Below are 20,966 nucleotides of genomic sequence, written 5' to 3'. Positions count from 1 at the left end.
ACGAGCTTAATGCCACAGCTTCCAGCAGCATCATTGTCGGCTGTACTTGAGTATTCTTGAGCAATGAACTGTTAAATTAAAAAGCCATTCAAAATGATTTGATAAACTAGAAGACAAACTTCAAAAGCTTGACTGAGGGAAAATTCATTTGATTTTTTTTTCTAAAATATGAACTGTGTCAGTCGTTTTTTCTCTGTTTTGATTGCATGCCTGTTATAGCCTCTGTTTAATGTTGCTTTGTGTATATTTTGTCTACGCACTACTCTGCATTAAATTTCATCTGCCATGTGTCTTCCCATTTCACCAGTCTATGTCCTCCTGAAGTCTGCTACTATCCTCACTGTTTACTGTGTTTCCAAGTTTTGTCATCACAAAACTTTAAAACTTTTCCCCCCCATACCTAAATCCAGGTTATTAATATATATATAAAAAAGAGCAGTGGTCCCAGTACTGATCCCTGGGGGACACCACTGTATCCAGTCTAAAAAAACAACTGTTCACCACGACTCTTGGCCCATGTTGTATCCATGCTGCCACTGCCCTTTCAAATTTTGCTAACCAGTCTATTGTGTGGTATTTTATCCAAAGTCCAATTAATGGTGCAGTTGGGGGTTGTGGTTATTTTCCAGTGCTAGCTCATGAATTATGAGATTTGTTTAATGACCTCTGGGTTTCTGCTACTATGCTACAGTACTCATTTCTCCTGGTTATTGCTTAATATTGCATTCAATATCACTGCCCTGGGTGGATTCCTTGACTAATTGTTCCTGTAACACTCTAATTGTGTGTTCACTCCAATTGTATCTGTTACAGATTTTCCAATCTATCCCTGGTAAATTGAAGTTCCTCAAGTGGTGGTACTACACTGCTGCTCTTGTCTCGTTTCTGTGCCCGATTCCTGCCTCTCTCGTTGCCCTCTGCCTCCACTTTTACTTCCATAACAGCCTCTTGTGTTGGCCCCTGACCTCGGCTCTTTGTGTTACCCAGTAAAAGCCATTCATCTGTGAATTCTTCACGCTCATCAAGTTCACTCTTCACACTCAAGTTCACTCTTCTCTTCAGCTCCGTGGCTAACAATAGTCTTGACTGAAGTGCTCGTCTCTGGTTTACTATATAACTACATATAATATACTTGAGGCACTAGTTTCATTTATCTTCTATGTCCTTGTGTCGTTTAGGCACCAATCTCAACTGTATTTACAGACGTTGCACAAATATAAAATATCTTTGCTTTAAAATGTTCTGCTTCTGTCTGAACTATTAAAGGAAAGAGTTTTAGTCAAGCTGCTTAATGCAGATTATAGTGTATGACTTTTCAGAGGACCCCGCTTGGTGGAAGGTACGAAGGGTGACTTATATTCAAATGTGACTTACAGATTCCCATCACAAAGCTTCACCAAAAGTGGGCAAAATATACAGCAGTCCATGTTTGTTCGACATATATTTGCTGGTCTTTTTACGCGGGGGGGGGGCAGGCCAAGTCTGTTTTTACAGCAGGTTCTACATTGCAGTTGATATGCCAGATGACATTTACAAAGATTAATACAGATTACTTTATTACTGTAGGCGGTTATTAAGGAGGAATCTGTTGTGAATTACCCAGGAAACGCTGTTCGATATAGGTTAGAAAGGAATGAGTTAAGAGCTGATTAGAAGGCTTCAGTATTAAAAAATGAAAGGTATTTATTTGTTTACTGTAGTGTTCTATACAGTGGGATATCAACAACTGAACTGTACAGCATGCATTCTGCTTGATGCATTATTGCTCACTATTTGCAAATAGAAATTTCTGTTTCACAAAAATAAAATGATTGGGCGACCTTCATATGATGGTGACTGAGAATTCATTGTGGCGCATTAACATAGCAATAAAACTCGAGTTTTAACTAATTTCTGAATGTTCTCATGGAACGTTGTACAACAACACATTCTCAGGCCTGTGAAATTCATAAGAATCCCCTTATCTTGGAATGAGTCTGTGTTGTGTCCCAGAGACTAAGTGAAGCCATTTCCACTGGTGTATCAATAACGCTACTGATTAGATGACTTGTAGGGCTGAATGTGTATGGTCATTTAGTACACTCCAAGAGGTGGACGGAATCTGTATGCTTTATACTCTATGGGCTAGAAATTCATTTTTGGCAATATTGTTTTTTTTCCTGTTAATTTATGGAAAAAATACCACTAAAACCATTGCCATTTTTTAAGGAGGTAAAATTGGCCAAAAATGCACCCAACTGTAAAACTCGGCGTTGCATGAGGATTTGTGGTGAAAACCACGGTCCTCGCCAACTTTAGTGAGGCTGATTACCGCCAAAAAGCCAGGCCCTGGGAAGGGAGAAAACACACACAAAAAATTTGCAAAAATACAAAAAAATAACATCAGAAACTATTCACTATACACTTAACTAATGAATCGCTGAAAAAGAATTTAAAAAATAAATAAATAAAAACTTCAACTTGCCTTTTTTTTTGTAGGTCTTCATACCTACTGCTGTTTCTGGGGCTTCAACGCAGGCTTTTCTCTAGCGATATTTTTACACCCTGATTATGGGTTCGTCGAACGGCCAATTTTAAGCGGTCGCATTTTTTTTGGCGTTGCACATCGTCGATCCGCTTTTCGGCGATATTTCAAAACCGCCATTTGTTAACTTTGGCCAATTTAGGCAAGTACCTTTTACCAGCCAAAAGGACGAAATATCGCTGAAAAAAAAACATGCGCAAGGCTGGTCAATTTTTCCCCCTGTATCTTTTTTTGTCTGTTGGGTTTCGGGTAATGTGAATCTGAAAAGGGTGTATCCTCCAGTGTCATCTAACCTTTTTAAAAAATGGAATCTCATTTCTGATCATCCAGTAATAACTTCAGCACTCTTGTGTTAAATGCATGTTGAAGTTTCATTGTATAAATTACTGTGAGACTGCGTTTACAATATTGCGTACAATTTGGGAACGCTTTCTCTTACTTGAGTAGATGTAGAAAATAGTGCCGAGGATAATTCTAGGACATGGGACTCTGAATTTTGCAGAAAAACTTGCTGAGAGGGAGAGGAGGCGAAGGAGAAATGATTGAGGTGGGACATGATTTGAATCTTTGAAATGTTGAGTGTGAGGAATAATATAGATGCAAGCAGGCTTTCTGACTTGGACAGTGAGTGCAGAACCAGTGTGTCTCCTTGATGAGTCAGTGGGTAAATGCACCGTGTGGTGTAGCACTGAGCCATTCGGCCAGGTTTGGTCCTCGGTCGGATTAAGTCAGAGCAACAGTGGGAGGACACTATAGTTGGCCTCTGAGTCCTCCTTGACCTCCATCCAGTGAACCTTGTTTGAACCTGCGAGTGCCATGAGGACAGGATTGGGCTTTACTGTGTTGCCCTCTCTGGAATAGCCTGCTGACAAAACACTGTCCGGATTCACATGTGAGAAACAGCCACTTGTGGAAGGTATGAGGAGGCTGCTAATGCTCATGGAACAGTTTCCCAGTATGAGACACTGTCTAGAGGGGAGGAACAGAGAATTGTTGAGCTTTTTTCAAAGAAATAAACTGGATGGTGTAAGGTCATAAGGGTACAGTAGTGTAGTGATACTGGACTAGTGATCCAGCTGGCTGTTTGAGAATTTGAATTCTGGTATTTAAAAAGCTGGTATCAGTAAAAGTGACCATAAAGCTGTTGGATTGTTGTGAAACCTCAACTGGTTCACTGATTTCCTTTAGTGAAGGAAACCTATCAATCTTACCTGGTGTGATCTCTCTGACTCCAGTTCTGCACAAACATGGTTGGCTCTTAACTACCCTCGGAAGTGGCCTAGCAAGCCACCCAAGGCACCTCTGAATGGGCAATAAATGCTGGCCCTGCCAGCAATGTTCACATCCTGGATTTTTAAAAACTGAGCATCAGTTGAGATTAGAAGAATTTTTCTCTATACAGTATATGGAACAGTGTGCCAGTAGAAATAGTTGTTTTAACTTCTTTTGAAATGGTGGATAAATATCTGGGCATGGGATTGAATGTTGTTTGGATAAGTGAAGACTGGTAACGATGCTCCATGGCACATGGCACATGGTATTTGTATGTTGCTGTGGGGGAAAGTGTGGTTGGCTTTGAGATGTGGGGGCAGGTTGTATGTTGGGAGTTTCACTTGGCTACCTTTGGCAGTGAGGGAATCCACGATCGACTACATTGTGCATGATATGTGAAAAGAGCAGGTACGCTGGACCAATTGGTCTTGTGTAATGTAGGTCAGATACAGCAGAGTATGGAAGCATAGTGGGTATGTTACTGGACTAATGATCTGGAGTCATGAGTTCAAATCCCACCATAGCAGCTCGGGTATTTAAATTCAGTTAATTAAATAAACCTGGAATAAAAAGCTGGTATTGGTAATGGTGACCATAAAACGACAGGATTGTCTTTTTGAAAAAAAACATCCAGTGATGTCCTTTAGGGAAGGAAATCTGAAATAAAAATAAAGACATACCTTTTATGAGCACCGGTCTTCTCAAAGCGCTTTACAGCCAATGAAGTACTTGGAGTCTAGTCACTGTTGGAATGTGGGATGTCTGCCTTTCTTACCCGGTTTGGCCTGTGACTCCAGACCCACAGCAACGTGGTTGGCTCTTAACTGCCTTATGAAATGGTCTGGCAAGCCACTCTATTGTATTCAAGGCGGCAGCTCACCACCACCTTCTCGAGAGCAATTTGGGATGGGCAATAAATGCCGGTGGCGACCATGTGAATGGATAAAAACACCCATTGTTGTGCCGAGATGCAATTCCCACTGTAACAGGGTAACGTTTCCATATCCCAAACTGCTGGTCCTTCAATTCTCAACTGCAGTTCTTGATTTGGTGGCAGTTGTGCTGAATTTGAGCCGGCTTATCCCATAGGCCCATGTCCGGTGGTAACACATGGCTCCCAATCTCATAACTGTCCCAGGCCAGCATCTGAGCGAGACTGGACAAATGGACTCTGCATTCACCAATTAAATTCAGACACCAGCGCTGATACTATGCAATGGGATCTTGCAGTATAAGGGCTTAATGCATTGATCTGAAATTCCCCCAGTGGAGGCATTAATTCAGTTAAATAAACCTCAACTGCAACATCAGAGAGAGAACGTTCAGGTGGGTTCATGAAGCCTTTCCATGCCACTATCCCAAGGCATGGTTTCAGAACTGGGTTCATTGTTTAAAATACATCTGTGAAGGTGGCAGATTATACAGCCAATTAATCAAAAGCACTATTCTGTAGTGAACATGAGTTTGTACCCTTGATTCCTTGTATGTTAGCGCTAAGGGATTGCCAAGTTAAGCTAGGCCTGTTCCTGGAAGCAATGGGGAAATCGGGGGTGAGGTGACCCATTATCAAAGGCCTAGAATGAGGTGGTTGTCCCACCCTCTGGACTGAGAATCATGATTGGTACAGGGCAGATTGGGGGAAAAACAGCCTTTAAACTTGCACCAATGAATAAAATGAAAAGTTTAGCCTTGCATCCTCCACACATTATTTAAGGAGACAGTAGCTTACCTTTACTCTTTGTTGCCCACAGCGGCTGGTGGTCCAGGCAACGGGCTCTGCTCAGAAAGGAGGCCAGGTACAGCAGCTTCAGGTTCAGAGAGTACAGCAGGTAAGAAAGGGCAATCATCCTGAAGGAGGCAGCAGTGTGACCAACCCACAACCTTCATACTACTTTCATTTAATGGTTCCTTTCCATGACTTACTTAGAGGTGTAAGACTGTGTCTACGGTTTAATGATTTCCACCTCCACTTTGCTCCCCTCTCCCAGTGCCATGACTCATGGAGGGAAGGGATGGTTTCATGGTTATCAGATGCCCTCTGGCACTTTGTCCAAGATACCCATTTTCAGGTGTGCCCTGGATGGCTCCTTGGGAATTATATGAAAAGGATGGAAAAAGGGCTGGAAAGCAGCTTGACTTGAAGATGGCCTTGGGATCATGTAAAATACTGAGCACTGCAAGGTTCTAGTCAAGGCATGATTAATATGTTCTGTATTTCTGTATTTGTTTTAGGTTCAACAGGTGCAGTCGGTCCAACATGTTTATCCATCACAAGTTCAGTATGTGGAGGGAGGGGATGCAGTCTATGCCAATGGGACTATGTAAGTGACCAAAGTTTAATCAACCCTTTTCTGCTGTCATTTCTGTTCATCTTGGCGGCTTTATCTTTTTAATCTCAGTTCTCTGCCATTTCTCCATATCCCTTAATACCCTAACTTCCCAAAGAAGTTTCTAACTCTGTTTTAAACATCTGTTGCATCTGGAGTAGTGTGTTTGACGATATCTCAACTCTTGAGATATTTCTCCAGGATTTGATCTCAACTGTCTTCAGGTCAAATTCGAAGACTGTCTCCTGTATTTGGAGAGTACAGAACAAGGAAAGAGTTGTTCCTGTTGGTTTCCTTCAGTAGTTTAAGTGTTGCAATCAGATCATCTCCAGGGAATAGAGCCCACATTTGATCATAACTTAGTTCCTTTATCCTCTATCATCTAAGCAGGAGCACCACCGCCCCCACATTCCCCTCCAAATCTCTCACCATCCTGACTTGGAAAAATATCGCTGATCCTTCATGGTAGCTGGGTCAAAATCCTGGAACTCTCTCCCTAACAGCACTGTGGGAGCACCTTCACCTCATGGACTGCAGCAGGTCAAGAAGACAGCTTGCTGCCACCTTCTCAAGGGCAATTAGGGATGGACAATAAATGCTGGCCTTGCTAGTGACACCCACATCCCAGGAATGAGTGAAAAATGTTTTTTTTTTAAATCCTGGTGAATTGTCACTGGACTTGTCGAAGGGCAGCTTATTTTTCCTAAGTGGGATGCCCAAAACTGAACACTGTATTCAAGGTGAGGTTTAACCTGGGCTCTGTATAATTGTAGTGGTGGTGAACCTTTTAATGTCACCTGAACCACAGGAATAGTCAGACTGGACTGGTGGTGGGTTGATGAACAGAAGGTGGAACCATCAGCCTGATGGGTCATGGCTGGGGTTAAAAATTGACTTATTAGAACGGAATCTTAAAATGAAAATGATCGAGGTAATCGAGAACAACCAGTAAAACTTATCGAGCTTATTGATTCATCAGATTCCAGAATCAATCTCGTTCCAAAGCCATGTAACTAAAAGACAATTTGATTCAAGAACCATTTCTGTATTGTGGCTTCTGATTAGTCCCTGCATTGATTTTCTGTCACCACCTACCCGAATGCGGTGCAGCCTCCGATTTCTCACCCACAATAGTTTGTGCTGCTCAATATAAAGATGTGGATTGTCCACTTCTGTGCTAGCCAGCCTGCCATTTGCTGCCTTTCATTCATTTTAATATGGTCAAAATCACAGGCGAGTGAGAGCAGAAGTGGAAAATCCTAGTCCAATGTTATCACCGAATAAGTACACACTTTGAACAATTCAGGAGAAAAAATCGCTCATTGCAATACCTGTTTAACTTTTTAGGTCCTTTTAACCACTTTTTCACTTGCATGTTGCAGACTACCCAGGTAGATGAACCCAATATCCACGTGCCGTAATGTACAAGCAAAATATCATAGCGTGTTCAGAACAATGAATCGATAACTTTATTTCTGCTGTAAGCTAGTGACTCTATCCTGTGCTTCTATAGGAGCTTCCTAGTCTTCGAAAGGCAGCAGAATAACACTACACTAGATATTGTTACACATTTTGGGCCTGCAAGTCTAATTATTCTTTTGGATTTAGCGTTACCAGGCACTCCCATAAGTGGACCCCATGTCCCTTAAAATCAGGACTTTACCTTTACTGTCGAATATCTAATCCAACAATACTGTTCTATATTACCCAGTCCAATATCGATCAACAGTTACACAAACCAACCCAACCACCTAGGGGACACAGTACGCTGAGTGAGCTAGTCAGGTTTTTCCTGCTAAAGTGATCAAGTCAGAGTCCGACACAGTAATCTGTACATTTATACTGCTTTAATAAGGCATCCATAAGATTAAGCATTGGAGACTAAAATAAGTACTTTGATACATATATTAATTGAGTCAGTCATCATCGACAGAATAGAAATTTAAGTGCATCACCATATCTCAACATTAGCTGGGCTCTGCTTTAAATAATTACTCGGTGTGTCCAAGATTGGCAAGATTGTTTTATGGTTACATTAATTTTTTGAAGAGTTAAGCGAGAATAGACAAGAACAATGTAACATCTAGATTTCCAACTGACCTTCGATAAGGTACTCCTTAATAGACTAATGAATAAGGTCAGAGAATGCGGAGTCATGACAAGTAGCAGAATGGATAACTAGCCTGCTGCAAGACTGGTAAAGGGTAGCTATTCAGAGTGGCAGAAGGTAGAAAGTGAGGTCCTACAAGGATCAGTCTTGGGACCACTATTGTTCACAATTTAGACTTTGGAATCAAAAACACAATTTTTAAATTTGCAGACGACATCAAATTGTGGGGATAATCAATACTGAGGAGGGCTGCAACAAATTACAAAAAGACATTAATGCGCTTGCAGAATGGCCATTATAATTGGCAAATGAATTTCAATACCAATAAGTGTGAGGCATTACATTTTGTTAAGAAAAATGAGGAGGTCTTGTATTATTTGGAAAATAAGAATCTAAATGGGTGAGAGGAACAAAAGATCTGAGTATAAATACTCAAATCATTAAAAGTTGAGGTGCAAATCAATAAGGCCATAACGAGAGCAAACTAAGCACTAGGTTTTATTTCTAAAGGGATAGAATCGAAAAGTAGAGAAGTTATGCTAAACTTGTATTAAACCTTGATTAGATAATACTTGGAGTACTGTGTGCAGTTCTGGTCACCATATTATAAAAAGGATATAGAGGCACTGGAGAGTTGGCAAAAATGATTTACAAGATTGATACCAGAACTGTAAAGTTATATCCATCAGAAAAGGATGAGTAGGCTGGGTTTCTTGAAGGCTGAGCTGTGACCTAATAGAGGTCTTTACAATTATGAGAGGTTTTGATAGAGTGGATATAGAGAGAATGTTTCCACTTGTGGGGAAGAGCACCACTAGAGGCCATCGATATAAGATAGTCACCAAGAAATCAAATGGAACTTAGAAGAAACTTCTTTACCCAGATGATGGTGAGAATGTGTAGCTCACTACCACGGAGTGCTTGGTTGAGGTGAATAGTATCGATGCATTTAAGGGGAAGCTAGATAAACATCTGCTGGGGTGGGGGTGGTGGAGGGAGGGAATAGACGGTTATGCTGAGTTAGATGAGGAGGCTTGAGTGGGGGGCACAAACGCAAGCATGGCATGGTTGGGTTGAATGGCCTGTTTCTGTGCCGTATATACTATTCCACCATGTCTGTCCAGGACCATTTGTGGTAAAATTAGGCAGTTATGCTTCTTGCTGGAACACTTGGATTCACCAGGGTTAATCTCTGTCTGTAGACCGAGTCATCCTTCCCTGTTAGTTTGTCTGCACCTCGCCCTGGTTTATCCAACCTTTGCATGTACATTAGCTCTTCTATTGTACTATCACTTTCTAGCTTTCTGTTCTCAGAGTCTTAACCTACACAAGAGTGTGATACATTTCAAAATGTTTGCTGCTGTCTTTCTTAAACTTTCTTAACCTTATAACTTCTTTCTACTTTTGACTTATTTTCAACACTCTAACCTTTTTTGGTTTATTCCCAAAACATTCTTGCCAAAAGCACAATTCTTTAAAACCCTTTCTCCCACCTGCTTGTTAACCTTCAGGGCTGCTGACCGAGGGCCGTGCGGCTCTTTGTCGGCCGGCACGGACACGATGGGCCAAAATGGCCTCCTTCTGCGCTGTAAATTTCTGTTTCTATGTGACCAACTAAGGTTTTTCATTTTACCACGAGAATTCCCTTTTAGGTGTCAGTCACGATAAATATGCCAGGCTATTGTGGGATGATGCTCAACTCCCTTCCAACCAGCATGAGTCTGGTCTTCCAGGAACAACAACAAAGATTTCTGATCTATCACGGCAATAGCACATTATTCTGTGGCAGTCACTTACTGGAAATAGCTGCCAATTATTAGCTTTTTGTGTGTTTGTGCCTTTTGCTGTGAGTGTTCTGAAATTCTCAGAATTCTACTTTTGAAATGGAATCAGCACAATGAGACAGTTAACGTACACATTAGCATGTGGCTTCCAGCAAGCAGCAATCCTATTCGAGAGGAGTCATTAGCTGGCCAGTGACCAAAATTGTATAAAGAAATAATTTTATTTGCAACAAGATCGCCAACCCATCCTTGTAAGAGATGTAACCCTCGGTACACATGCTCCATTGGCTGATTTCACCAAACCTGACAATCCCCTAAGGCTAAGTAGAGGGGTTTGAGAGTATGGAGAGGGGAGTTGCGGGATCTACGTGTGGCGAGGTTGGAAGTCTGAGGGCGAACTTGACATTCAGCAAGGTTTGGCAGGAGTCTTGGAGCATTGGGGGTTGGTGGGATTAGACGGTATTGAAAGCGGCAGTGTCTCCTTCCCTCTGGGGGAAGGACGGTCGGGAGAATGGGACTGAACTAGCATTGGCCTCTTTTGGACCACAAGGCCCCAACCCTTCCAGATGCCAGTTGCCACCAGTTTTCCCCATTGTTAGCTGGTTCTTATCCTTGTGTTCTTGCCTTCTGCCACTTGAGTGTAAAGTTTCTGCTAGTTAAATTTAATGGACCGAACGTTAAGGGATGAGGATGTGTGATATCTTGTGACCATCAGGAGTGAGTGGAAAATTTAATGTTTTCTGTTTTATATATTCTTTAATAAACACATTTCCATAAATATACACATTAACTCAAACACTCAAGTTAATTGTTTATGTAGGTTTTTATATTAAAATAGCTTAACCTTATAGTTTAGGTGAATTTTTAACTGAATATTGTCAACCAATGAGTGATTTAAATATCCATTCCTGAGATACAGCCTCTTGTGAACCATGGATAGATCTTCATTTGGCAAGACATGGATTAATCAAGGACCGTCAGCATGAATTGTTAAAGAAACGTCGTGTCTAACTAACTTGATTGCATTTTTTGAGGAGGTAACCAGGAGGGTCGATGAAGGCAGTGTGTATGATGTAATTTATATGGATTTTAGCAAAGCTTTTGATAAGGTCCCACATGGCAGACTGGTCACGAAAGTAAAAGCCCATGGGATCCAGGGCAAAGTGGCAAGTTGGATCCAAAATTGGCTCTGGCAGAAAGCAAAGGGTAATGGTTGATGGTTGTTTTTGTGACTGGAAGGCTGTTTCCAGTGGGGTTCTGCAGGGCTCAGTGCTGGGTCCCTTGCTTTTTGTGGTATATATCAATGACTTGGACTTGAATGGTGGGGGTATGATTAAGAAGTTTGCAGATAACACTAAAATCAGCCGTGTGATTGATAATGAAGAAGAAAGCTGTAGACTGCAGGAAGATATCAATGTACTGGTCAGGTGGGCAGAACAGTGGAAAATGAAATTCAATCCGGAGAAGTGTGAGGTAAGGCATTTGGGGAGGGCTTACAAGGCAAGGGAATACACATTAAATGGTATGACACTGAAAAGTGTCGAGGAACAAAGGGACCTTGGCGTGCATGTCCACAGATCCCTGAAGGTAGCAGGCCAGGTAGATAAGGTGGTTAAGTAGGCATATGGAATACTTGCCTTTATTAGTCGAGGCATAGAATACAAGAGCAGGGATGTTATGCTTGAACTGTATAAAACACTGGTTAGGCTACAGTTGGAGTACTGTGTGCAGTTCTGGTCACTACATTACAGGAAAGGTGTGATTGCACTAGAAAGGGTGCAGAGGAGATTTACAAGAACGTTGCCTGGACTGGAGAATTTTGACTCAGGAAGGATTGGAGATGCTGGGTCTGTTTTCTTTGAAACAGAGGAGGCTGAGGGGAGACCTGATTAAGGTGTATAAAGTTATGAAGGGCCTGGATAGGAAGGACCTGTTTCCCTTGAGAGGGGTCAACAACCAGGGGGCATTGATTTAAAGTAACTGGGGGGAGATATGAGAGAAATTTCTTCACCCAGAGGGTGGTGGGGGTCTGGAGCTCACTGCCTGAAAGGAGGTAGAGGCAGAAACCCTCACCACATTTAAAAAATACTTGGATGTGCACTTAAAGTGCCGTAACCTACAGGGCTACGGACCAAGGGCTGAAAAGTAGGATTAGGCCGGATAGCACTTGGTCGGCCAGCGTGGACACGATGGGCTGAAATGGCCTCCTTCCATGCTGTAAATTTCTGATTCTATGGCTCATTGAGTAGCACCTCCTGCGTCAACAGCTTTCTTTCCTTCCTTTTCTTTCTTTCCTTTTCATTTGTTGTTTTTTGGAAAAACTTTAATCCTCACAGAATGATGAGATGCAACCTTCTACCTTTTAACTGCTATGGATATCCAGATTGTATGTTGAGAAATTCTGGAAAAGCATGCATTCAAAATACATGTGATTTAAAGTGCTCTCACCTGTTGGCTAAAAACATCTAGGCTGTTGAGACAAGCTAGAACTTCAAGAACAACATTTTAATGAAGACACTAAAAGACACACAAGACAATTTAATGGATGTTTAATTGTGGTAGTATTATAAAATAGGCCATTTTAAATTGTTAAACATTTTATTAGAACACATTTTGAAATGAGAAATTTCAGTGAAGGAGGGTGAAAATTGTGGATCAAAAATATTCAGATGAACGTTGACAAATCTATACTACAACTCCCCTTGGTGGCTGGAGCATGCAACTAACACGTGAGTGGGGAAATCCTACTAAACATTATAGTGTCAGGTATCATCAGATTTGTATACAATCAGTATTAAAGAGCGTTTGACATTGTTGATGGGAGTTTTGAATGAAAAGATGATGTGGCATGCTGTGTTTAATATAGACAGAGTTGAACCGTCACACAGGCTGGGGCAAAAAAGGTGGTTAGCAAAACCATGCCTGGTGCAATTGATGTGGCAGGGACAAAATTGATTCAGTGGGCAAGCACTCCAAACCCCTGGTTGATGCTGAAATTGAGGCATTGCTGCAGGAGTTGTGTTGTGTGAGGAATGCACAGGAGGCTTCCCAGAGGAAAGAATTGCTGGCTCATCATTATAGGTGGTCCCTCGAAGCGAGGATGACGTCAAAAAGGGATGAGTTCACAGGTGTTTCAATGAAGGACCTAATATTCCAGATCTGGAACTACATCCTGAAGGGTGGAAGATGCCTGTGTGTGGATTTCTTTTTTAAATGGGGGGTGGCTGTTGCACACCAGCCACCACACGGGCTCGACAGAGCTAGGTCTTGGTCCAGTGGCAAGGGTTAACTAAGATGACTCGAGACCAGCTCTGCTGCACAGACCGAGCACGCACACCTATAGCCGTGTGGGCTAGCCTGTGCTGCCCCTGGGCCCTCGCCTCTTCTGGGCCCCAGATTCTCAACACTGCGCTTTCATTAACGGCAAGAGCTGGGGAACAGATGTGGGAAAAGATGGTGCACAGCTCGATGAAGCTGCCAAAGCAAGTGTCACATTTCGAGATCTTTCAGTTACGTATGTTTAAAAATAAAGTGGGTTTACACGGGTTGAAAATTCTTTTGACACATGCGGAGACTAAGGGGAACTTACTTGTTCGTGACATGGAGAGAGTCAAATGACTGTTCCAGATTCATGAAGTCATGATAGTTCCATTAATTGTGAGAATTGTAGGAGGTGGTAACTAGGGAGCCGCACCTGAGGGAGGGAGTGGGTGGGGGGTGCACAGGAGATGATTTTCTTGACTGGCCAACTTGACGGAAAACCAGTCAGTCCATTTAGGCCGAGAAGCACAATGCATTCATCTTAACCTCAGAACTGCTCAGAGCACAGCTGCCGAGGGGGGAAAAACTGTGGGGTATTGTGGTATGGTTTGTTGTATTTCTTGTGTGTGAAAGAAAATTAAGTGAAGTAAGATTGATTTAATTGTGTCTGCTCAATCCGTCCACTCGATCTCTGAATAATAAAGCAGCTTAATGTTTCGTATCTGGCCTCGTCTAACTGAAGTGTTTTCAGCCCTCTACTGAAAGATTGGAGAACCACATGTGAGAAAGACACTATATCCAGTTCAAAAGGGAATCTTCCTGTTCCATCTCTGGGTAACGCTATCCTATAATTAGCGGGCAGCACAAGGGCTGCAAAAACCAGAGTGATCAGTGCTGAACCCGAGAATATCGACAGCAGACCTGAGTTTTGTAACGGCAAACCTCAGTAGCTGTTCCAGTTACTAGATAAATGGCCCATGTATCCATGTCACAAAATAGGCTGGCAGGCATTGTACACTTACTGCTGGTCCATATCAAGCCCTCTTGCATCTTTCTAGCTCCTGCATTACTGATTATGCATACCCTTAGGGCACACATTACAGCAGCAACTTGCAATTGAAAAGCCTTCACACATGAAAGGAGTTTAATACATCTAGCCTCAGGAAGCATGGCTATTTAATATTCAGCATCTCAGTCACTGCAGGTGCTTCTTCAATCTCCAGCACGACTAGCCTACTACTTTGCTTGCATAACAAGATGGCACCTAATACAAGGTAACGGATCCGAACTGGGGGAGGGCTTAGAAATGACCAGCCTTTGACTGTCTTGGAGGAGGTCACTCTGGATATTGTTGCCTAAGAGCATTGAGAAGGTAAAAGAAAGTAAAGCCATGGACTTTCTCCCATCTTTGGACTAGTACCATCTGTTTCTCGTATTGTGGCCGCCTTGCTCATTCCCTTATGGGCAACTAAACAACTCCCGTTGAACCCTTTGCATCTTGCAATAAGCACTCTGTTGTAGGGTACTGCTTGGGAACAATACATCAGTCACTTTTCTATCATTGTTAACATGAAATAGCAGCCTGCTGGCATTGCTCGTGGGCCAGGACAAGACCGCACCTATCCTCCTCTCGGCAACCTGTGAAAGTACCAGCACTGTGGCTCACATCCCAAGAATGCTGCGAGTGAGCTTGAAGTTCCAGCACCAGGTGACCACGGTGCACAGACGAGGAAAGGCAAGAACCAGATGGCCAATGGCTTCCCATAGATTCTTCAGTGCAGCGAGATGGTGGTGTAAAGGAGCAGCTATGCCATGTCCCTGTTGCTCTTCAGTGGGGAAATAAATGGAACTGCTACTCTTCACATGCTGCTCACCCTGGGTCCCTGCACCTTACACCCAGGTGCCTTGTGCTACCAGGAAAGTTGTTTTTGAGAGAACTTCTATTCATGTATGGAATGGTTGAAGAGCACTGGGAGATATTTCATAACTCAACAAAAATATATCCCAATGAGAAGGGAAGACTGTAAGAGAAGGGATAACCATCTGTGGCTATGTAAGGAAATAAGGGAGGGTATCTAATTGAAAACATAGACATACAATGTGGCCAAGACTAGTGGGAGGACAGAGGATTGGGAAATTTTTAAAAGCCAGCAGAGAACGACTAAAAAAATGATAGAGAGGGAAGCTAGATTATGAAAGTAAACTCGCACAAAATAGAAAAACAGATAGTAAGAGTTTCTACAGGTACATAAAAAGGAAAAGAGTGGCTAAAGTAAATGTTGGTCCCCTGGAGGATGAGGCTGGGGAATTAATAATGGAGAACAGGGAAATGGCAGAGATGTTTCATAGTAGAAGACACTAAAAACATCCCAATAGTGGATAATTAAGGGGCTATAGATAGGGAGGAACTTAATATAATCACTATCACCAATGAAGTAGTACGAGATAAAATAATGGGAATAAAAGCAGACAGGTCCCCTGGACCTGATACCTTACATCCTAGGGTCTTAAGAGAAGTGGCTGCAGAGATAGTGGATGTATTGGTTGTAATCTACCAAAATTCCCTGGATTCTGGGGCAGTCCCAGCAGATTGGAAAACTGCAAATGTAATGCCCCTGTTTTTTTTTTAAATGAGGCAGACAAAAAGCAGGAAACTATAGACCAGTTAGCCTAACATCTGTCATTGGGAAAATGCTGGAGTCCATTATTAAGGAAGCAGTAGCGGGACATTTGGTAAAGCATGATTCAATGAAGCAGAGTCACCATGGTTTTATGAAAGGGAAATCGGGTTTGGCAAATTTGCTGGAGTTCTTTGAGGCTGTAACGAGCAGGGTGAATAAAGGGGAATCAGTAGATGTGGTGTATTTGGATTTCCAGAAGGCACAAAAGGTTACTGCACAAGATGAAAGCTCAAGGTTGGGGGTAATATATTAGCTTGGATTGGCTAACTAACAGAAAACAGAGAGTCGGGATAAATGGGTCATTTTCCGGTTGGCAAACAGTGACTAGTGGGGTGCCGCAGGGATTGGTGCTGGGTGCTCAACTATTTACAATCTGTATTAATGACTTGGATGAAGGGACTGAGTGTAATGTAGCCAAGTTTTCTGAAGATACAAAGATGGGAGGAAAAGCAATGTGTGAGGAGGACACAAAAAACCTGCAAAAGGACATAGACAGGCTAAGTGAATGGGCAAAAATTTGGCAGATGGAGTATAATGTGGGAAAATGTGAGGTTATCCACTTTGGCAGAAATAATAGAGAAGCAAATTATAATTTAAATGGACACAAATTGCAAAGTACTGCAGTACAGAGGAACCCGGGGGTCCTTGTGCATGAAACACAAAAAGTTAGTATGCAGGTACAGCAAGAAATCAGGAAGGCAAATGGAATGTTGGCCTTTATTGCCAGGGGGATAGAGTATAAAAGCAGAGAAGTCCTGCTACAACTGTACAGGGTATTGGTGAGGCCACACCTGGAGTACTGTGTACAGTATTGATCTCCATATATAAGGATGGATATACTTGCATTTGTGGCTGTTCAGAGAAGGTTCACTAGGTTGATTCTAGAGATGAGGAGGTTGACTTATGAGGATAGGTTGAGTAGGTTGGGTCTATACTCATTGGAGTTCAGAAGAATGAGAGGTGAAATTATTGAAACATATAATGAGGGGGCTTGACAAGGTGGATGCAGAGGATATTTCCACTTATAGGGGAAACTAAAACTAGGGGACATAGTCTTAGAATAAGGGGCTGCCCATTTAAAACTGAGATGAGGAGGAATTTCTTCTCAGAGTTGTAAATCTATGGAATTCTCTGCCCCAGAGAGCTGTGGAGGCTGGGTCATTGATTATATTTAAGGCGGAGATAGACAGATTTTTGAGCGATAAGGGAGTAAAGGGTTATGGGGAGTGGACAGGGAAGTGGAGCTGAGTCCTTGATCAGATCAGCCATGATCTTATTGAATGGCGGAGCAGGCTCGAGAGGCCAAATGGCCTACTCCTGTTCCTATTTCTTATGTTTCCCCCCTCTCTTTTTTAACCTGGTCCTTTTCTGACGTCCTGTAAGTCGATTACAGTGTACTTTCTGTTGACTTCCAGGAAGTAATGGACTATATTTTTCCTAGACATTTGAAACACAAAAATGCAGCCGGATGGGAAACTGCAGACACAAGTAATCTGCTGTGAACTACATCCAAGGCCGGCTCCCTTCATTCTCCAATTTCTCGCTGCACTGGTGACCGATCCAGCTGATTACTTCCCCTGTGGTGTGTGAAAAGCAAGGCCATTTGTATCTTGCCTGCCTATAATGCAGGTTTTCCTGGGCTCGGCTTGGCCTTGCTGCAGGTTGCACAGCAGGCACCTCGCTGATCAGCACCAGCCTTGCAGACAGCGTGCTCGGGAAACTATTCACAATGGAGTTCTTCGTCAGGCAATGATTGGTTTGAAGAAATATTATGTGGCAACTGTGGAGTGTAAATTAAATTAACCCTCTTTGCTTCAATATACCATCTGTAATGTAATAAAATGAGTAAAATTGAAAAATGGTATGTGAACATTTTTATGGCCATTGTCATGGGGAAGTGTCTGCAGGTAGTTGTGTTCCTGGTATCACGGCTGTAATGTGGTTTCCAGTGTTCTGCTTGAACTGTAACAGCAGAAGTTGGAGATTTCCACATGCAGTTGCAGGCTCCTGCCACTAAGTGGTGCTGCACTAACTATTCCCCAACAAAACTTCCAAATGCTTTCTGAAAAAAGGTTTAATTATTTTTTCCCTCAGTAACTAAAATTTCTCATGTCCAAAATAAGGATTTAAATGGGGAAAAAGCAGCGGGGGTGAGACTAATAATAATGCTCTTTCAAAGAGCCGACAGAGGCACGATGGGATGAATGGCCTCCTTCTGTGCTCTTACGAAACCGAATAAAAAGACATGTTTCACAGTAATGTGATTAAGTTTATTCATTAAGTTGTCTTGTGTCTTTTTATGCTTTTTATTTTTAACTTACTACTTCAAAGCCTCTGCCTCTCCCAAAAGCGTAGACTTGGATATTTTGCTGAGTGCTGGAATGCTGTTAGCTGAAGTTCGATCACGTAATGTGAGCATGTACAGTGTACTCCATTTGCTCGCATGTGTCAGTATCATTCAGTAACTGAACCGAAGGGATTTTTTCCTTCGCCCCAAACAGTTTCTGTTCAGTAGTTTATCAACTAGTTGAAGGAAAGCTAGAGTCTAATTTCAAACTTTTTTCTGATTATATTCTATTAAAGCTGTGATGGAACAACAAGAAAACACAGACTACTCTTGTATCAACTTCAGAAAGTGCATTAAGCGGAGAAAGACTGTTTTTTCCTCCTCATTTGTTAAATTAAAAAATAGTTGAATATTTTTGAGGCAAATGGCCTTTATGGAAAATATAATTCTAATTACTAATAATTACCAGAGAGACACACGGGGCTCGACTTCCTTTTGTTTTAGAGATAACTAACAAACTTCCAACTATGTTCTATGTACTCGCCATCCTTTTAGTAAGCGAGATTTCCTGCATTTCCCATTTTGTTTTCTTGTCCTAAATTTGTAAATATGACCCCCCCTGTGCTAAGTTTAAACTCTGCTCATATACCCCCTCAATCTTTTCAAGAGAGATGTCGCCCAGTGTAGTCGCTCTTTGCTCACGTCATTCCCCCTAATTCTAGATCAACTGTGTAGCCCTTCTCTGTACTCTCTCCAATAACTGTGTGTCCTTTTAAAATCAGGGAGGCCAAAACTGCGCACACAACTCTGTCTCGCCAGGGCCAAATATAGAATCCAAATTATCTCTTTTTGGATTTTATGTTATACTCTTGCTAAATATCCCACATTCTGTTTGTTTTGCTAGCAGTCGAGGACCATTGCGTGACGGGTTTAGCCGCCTGGGACCATTGAGTGACGGGTTTAGCCGCCTGGGACCATTGCGTGACGGGTTTAGCAGCCTGGGACCATTGCGTGACGGGTTTAGCAGCCTGGGACCATTGCGTGACGGGTTTAGCAGCCTGGGACCATTGCGTGACGGGTTTCGCAGCCTGGGACCATTGCGTGACGGGTTTAGCTGCCTGGGACCATTGCGTGACGGGTTTAGCCGCCTGGGACCATTGCGTGACGGGTTTCGCAGCCTGGGACCATTGCGTGACGGGTTTAGCTGCCTGGGACCATTGCGTGACAGGTTTAGCCGCCTGGGACCATTGCGTGACGGGTTTAGCCGCCTGGGACCATTGCGTGACGGGTTTAGCAGCCTGGCTCCATTGCGTGACGGGTTTCGCAGCCTGGGACCATTGCGAAGGCAGGCGTTTAGCAACCTAGGAGCATCATGCTGATAGTTTTAGCCGCCTCGGACCATTGCATGATGGTTTTACTATGTGGGCAGTGGTCCTTCCAGTTATGTGTGTATCCTGTTCATGACATTATGGCTTTTCAAAAAAAATCTAGAGAGAAAAGTTAAGGCCATAGAGTAGTGTAGCGATTTGGGTAAAGATGAGCCTATTGTGACAGGAAGGGTCAGAGTGTTTAATGGTATCGCAACTTTAATCCTGCAGACTTCTAGATTTTATAAAATTACTTTTTCAGGTATTCACATTTTGGCTGCTGCTTTTCTCAGTTTTTTTAAAAAGGGAAACGCCTGTGCATAGCCAGCACAGCATCATCTTCTGACAGGGGACATAAGAACATAAGAAATTGGAGCAGAAGTAGGCCATACAACCCTTCGAGCCTACTGTCTTGAATAAGATCATGGCTGTCCCTTGACCTCAACTTCATCTTCTCCCATATCCCTTGATTCCCTTAATGCCCAAAAATCTATTACCTTGAATATACTCAATGACTGAGCATCCACAGCCTCTGGGATAGAGAATTCCAAAGATTCACAACCCTCTACGTGAAGAAATTTCTCCTCATCTCAGTCCTAAGTGGCCAACCCTTTATCCTATGACTATGATCCCTAGTTCTAGACTCTTCATCCAATGGAAACAGCCTCTCGGCATCTACACTGTCAAGTCCTCTCTGTATCTTTTATGTTTCAATGAGATTACCTCTCTAAACTCCAGACAGTATAGGCCTATTCTACTTAATCTCTCCTCATAGAACAACCCTTTCGTCACAGGAATTGATCTCGTGAACCTTTGTTGTACGCCCTTCTCCGCCCCCCCCCCCCCCCCCCCCTCCCGCTAAGGAAAGTATATCCTTTCTCAGATAAGGAGACCAAAACTGTACACAGTATTCCAGGTGTGGTTTTACCATAGCCCTGTACAATTGCAGCAAGGCTTCCTTACTCATGTACTCCAATCCCCTTGGAATAAAGGCTAACATACCATTTGCCTTCCAAATCTACCTTCACCAACTCCTCCTTCATTCCTATTTAATTGGCTTATTTAAGTTTAATACTCTAGTTTTGTGTTTAAGTGCGTCACTGTCGAAGTCAATGTGAAATTCTATCATATAATCACTCTTCTCCAGAGGATCTTTTGCTATGAGATTACTAATTAACCCTGTCTCATTACGCAAGGCAAGATCTAAAATGGCCTCTTCCCTGGTTGGTTCATCAATGTATTGTTCTAGAAAACTCTCTCTAATGCATGCCATGTACTCGTCCTCTATACTATCTTTGTCAATTTGATTTGTCCAGTGTATATGAAGATTAAAGTTGCCTATAATTATTGCAT

General features: G+C 42.5%; 1 protein-coding gene across 3 annotated transcripts in view; it reads left to right on the top strand.

Moving 5' to 3' along the window:
- Positions 1–20,966, top strand: part of LOC139228723 (DNA-binding protein RFX2-like) — a 108,171-nt gene that overhangs the window by 32,321 nt on the left and 54,884 nt on the right. For all 3 annotated transcript variants that reach the window (XM_070860012.1, XM_070860010.1, XM_070860011.1), the window contains exons 3-4: positions 5,548–5,625; positions 6,029–6,117. In XM_070860012.1, the coding sequence (XP_070716113.1) occupies positions 5,548–5,625; positions 6,029–6,117 (167 nt within the window). The remainder of the gene's footprint in view (positions 1–5,547; positions 5,626–6,028; positions 6,118–20,966) is intronic.

Source organism: Pristiophorus japonicus, chromosome 18 (assembly GCF_044704955.1).
Source record: "Pristiophorus japonicus isolate sPriJap1 chromosome 18, sPriJap1.hap1, whole genome shotgun sequence".
Classification (NCBI taxonomy): Eukaryota; Metazoa; Chordata; class Chondrichthyes; family Pristiophoridae; genus Pristiophorus; species Pristiophorus japonicus.
The sequence above is the reverse complement of the archived record's forward strand: the minus strand, read 5'-3'. Positions and strand labels throughout refer to the sequence as shown.